The sequence below is a fragment of the Propithecus coquereli genome, unplaced genomic scaffold (genome assembly GCF_000956105.1).
Source record: "Propithecus coquereli isolate 6110/MARCELLA unplaced genomic scaffold, Pcoq_1.0 Scaffold469, whole genome shotgun sequence".
NCBI lineage: Eukaryota > Metazoa > Chordata > Mammalia > Primates > Indriidae > Propithecus > Propithecus coquereli.
Window position 1 is genome coordinate 1,048,154 of NW_012150496.1, and position 3,120 is coordinate 1,051,273.

A 3,120-nucleotide genomic window follows, 5' to 3' on the forward strand; every position below is an offset into this window, starting at 1 on the left:
AGGAAGTCAATAAATAATATTTAAAGCTGAAAATAAAAGTCTGAAAATACTAGTGTAATCTTGTTATTTAAAGATAAAGAAGTAAACATTAATACAAGAAGAAAAGCTAAGACTTGAAAATGGTTGTCTCTGGAGAGAGGGAATTGGGAATAGCAGCATAAGCCCGGTATAGTTTTTATACATTTTTTATATTTTGGGGGGTTAAAAATAAAAATGAAATTTAAAAATATTAAATCAAACAATTATGTAAAGCACCTAGACTACGCCTTTCACAGTTAAGTGTTGCATAAAAGTAAACTATTATTACCCTGTTCCTTCTTTTTAGAAGGCATAATAAAGCCTTGCTCAGCCAATACAGGCTTTCCACTCGTTTCTCTTTTTTCCCTCAATTCCCACCATACATGTGCCACGTTGACTCTGAGGAAGGAATTACAGACATGCACTTCAGTATCTTTCTCTTTGGTTTGTGTCTCTCCCTGATACACTAATCCGTTGTTTTACCGATGTAAATGAGAAGGAGTTGTTCAGATGTTACCACTTTCTGAATCACGTTGTTGGTACCTTTTTTTAGATTTTCATGACAAAAATCTTGAATTTTTTTTCTTCTCTTTTGCCTAATGATTTGCATTTCTGTGATAATAAACGGATTTTATGCATTTTGTTCAGGCTTACTCTAGTTTCCTAATTAGTCTCGTTCTGTGTTTTTTAACACGTTTTCTTCCTGTGATCAGGGCCGCAAGCTTCTTATCATTGGGACCACCAGCCGCAAAGACGTTCTTCAGGAGATGGAAATGCTTAACGCTTTCAGCACCACCATCCACGTGCCCAACATTGCCACAGGAGAGCAGCTGCTGGAAGCTTTGGAGGTGAAGATGAGTCGTGGATTGCACACTGTCTATAAGAAAGAAATTGAGGCTAAAATAATGCTAAGGGGCCCCACAGCTGTTGCACCTGGTGTTTGGTTTCTGTGTTAACCTAAAACATGGGACCCTGGGATATTATAGGTTGAGTATACTTCATCCAAAATGCCTGGGACCAGAAGTGTTTCGGATTTTAGATTTTTTTTTACATCCCTGATTCAAAAATCTGAAATCTGAAATGCTCCAAAGAGCATTTACTTTGAGTGTCATGTCGGTGCTTAGAAAATTTTGGATTTTGGAGCATTTTAGATTTTGGATTTTCAGATTAGGGATGCTCAACCTGTACCTCCAACTGTTTTCAAGCATTAAAGGAGGAAGATGAACTATAAGTGACAGTGAATTAATTTCCCATTCTTAGGTGTAGGTACCATACAAACTGCCAGGAATTAATTACTCTGTACCCAGCGTGAGCACATAGATTACATGGACCAGAAATTGGATGGGTAGGGGCAGGGGTGAGGAAATCGCAATATAGAAAAATCATTCATCCATAGTGGCTTTCAGCTCATTTCCTTGCATTTAATAAATTGGAGCAATGAAAAATCCTCAGAAACTTCAAAAAAGCTATAGAAATAGAAGGAATCTTATTAACAAGTTTGTAATATAGAAATGTTTTCTTAATTTTTTGAAGGTAACAGTCTTTAATTTTTTAAAAAGTATGTTCTTCATTGAACTTTTTATTAACATCAGTGTGCACGAATGACATGATGAGATGTGTTGGAAAATACCATCTAGTGAGTTGTTCAGCAGTGGTGGAGTCAGCAAGGCCTCTTCGAGTCCTCAAGACCCATAAAGTTGGTGTGTGCTCCCAACAAAATAGAAATTATCTATATGATAAATGTTTCCAGGTTACGTGTTTAGGCAGCTTTTACGCCAGGGTTGGGTTAGAGAATTAAATTTAGTTTGCCTTGACATATACAGATTGTTCCTAGAAAGGAATGTAAAAAATTTTGACTTATGTTTGTTATGGATTGGAGCTATTTTTCTTCCCAGCAAATTTATCTCGTAAGTTATAATGGAGGTCCATAGGAAAGCAGGGTTTAAGATACCAGTTTTCACTTCCATGATTGCACTTAATGAGTTTAGGAAGGTCAGACTGGATTTTGAAATAGGAGAGAGAGAATCCTGTGAGCACGAACAGTCAGGTAGTTCTTCTCACTGTTCTTTTAAGGGTAAGTGTGAGAATTAACGAATGTTAATGTACTTACTGTAAAAGTGCTTTCACTATCATTGTTTTTGTAGCTTTTGGGCAACTTCAAGGATAAGGAACGCACCACAATTGCACAGCAAGTCAAAGGGAAGAAGGTCTGGATAGGAATCAAGAAGTTACTAATGTTGATCGAGATGTCCCTGCAGGTAAGGTGCTTCCTTCTCCGTATGATTCAGACGCAGAAAGAAGCTTCATGATCCACCAAGAAGTTTTAATGTTTCCTTTGCCAAAGTTTTAATAGTTTTTGTATTATTTCCATTTTTTAAATTTTTTTTTATTTTTTGTAGAGACAAGGTCTCTCTATGTTGCTTAGGCCGGTCTCATCTCATGGCCTCAGGCAATCCTCCTGCCTCAACCTCCCAAAGTGCTAGGATTACAGGTGTGAGCCACTTCACCAGGCCTTTTATATATTATTTCCAAACTCGAGTTGGTATTAGTAGCCTGCCTCTGAGATCAGACAATAACTTGTTGATAACTTTTCCAGTTCTTAAAATTCAGAAATGGAAGAAAAGATTATAAAATTACTTTTAGTTTTAAGGAGTCACTAGATCTTAGTACTACAAAGGACTTCAAAGAGCAATTGTTCTGGTGTCCCTTGTTTTAGAGGTGAGTGTACTATGTGTCCCACAGGTTGTCAGTGAGCAATCCAAGATCACACAGCCAGTGAGTGATGGAGAAGGGATGGTGTACAGCAGAGGTCAGTAAGCTACGGGGCATGTAGGCCAAAAGGGGTCTTAGAGACAAGTTGATTGAGTTGTACAGACTAGACTTGGGCCCTGTATATTTTCCCCTGGCTGGGCTCCTAGAAATTTCATGCAAACTACTGTAGGGTTGAAGCATCCAGGATCGTGTAGAAAACTGAGCCCCAGGCTGCTGCCTGGGCAAAGACAGATGAAACTTCTTTGGGACTTTCTCACATCTACTGGCAGTTTACCTTTCCTCTTTTTGGAACCCCACCCCTCCATGTGCTCATCCTGTGTTGTCTTGTCC

At 38.4% G+C, this 3,120-nt stretch overlaps 1 protein-coding gene across 1 annotated transcript in view; it reads left to right on the forward strand.

The window, feature by feature from the left end:
- NSF (N-ethylmaleimide-sensitive factor) overlaps nucleotides 1-3,120 on the forward strand; it is a 187,097-nt gene that overhangs the window by 176,911 nt on the left and 7,066 nt on the right. Inside the window, exons 15-16 of the mRNA XM_012655230.1 lie at nucleotides 732-866; nucleotides 2,163-2,276. Of these exons, the coding sequence (XP_012510684.1) occupies nucleotides 732-866; nucleotides 2,163-2,276 (249 nt within the window). The remainder of the gene's footprint in view (nucleotides 1-731; nucleotides 867-2,162; nucleotides 2,277-3,120) is intronic.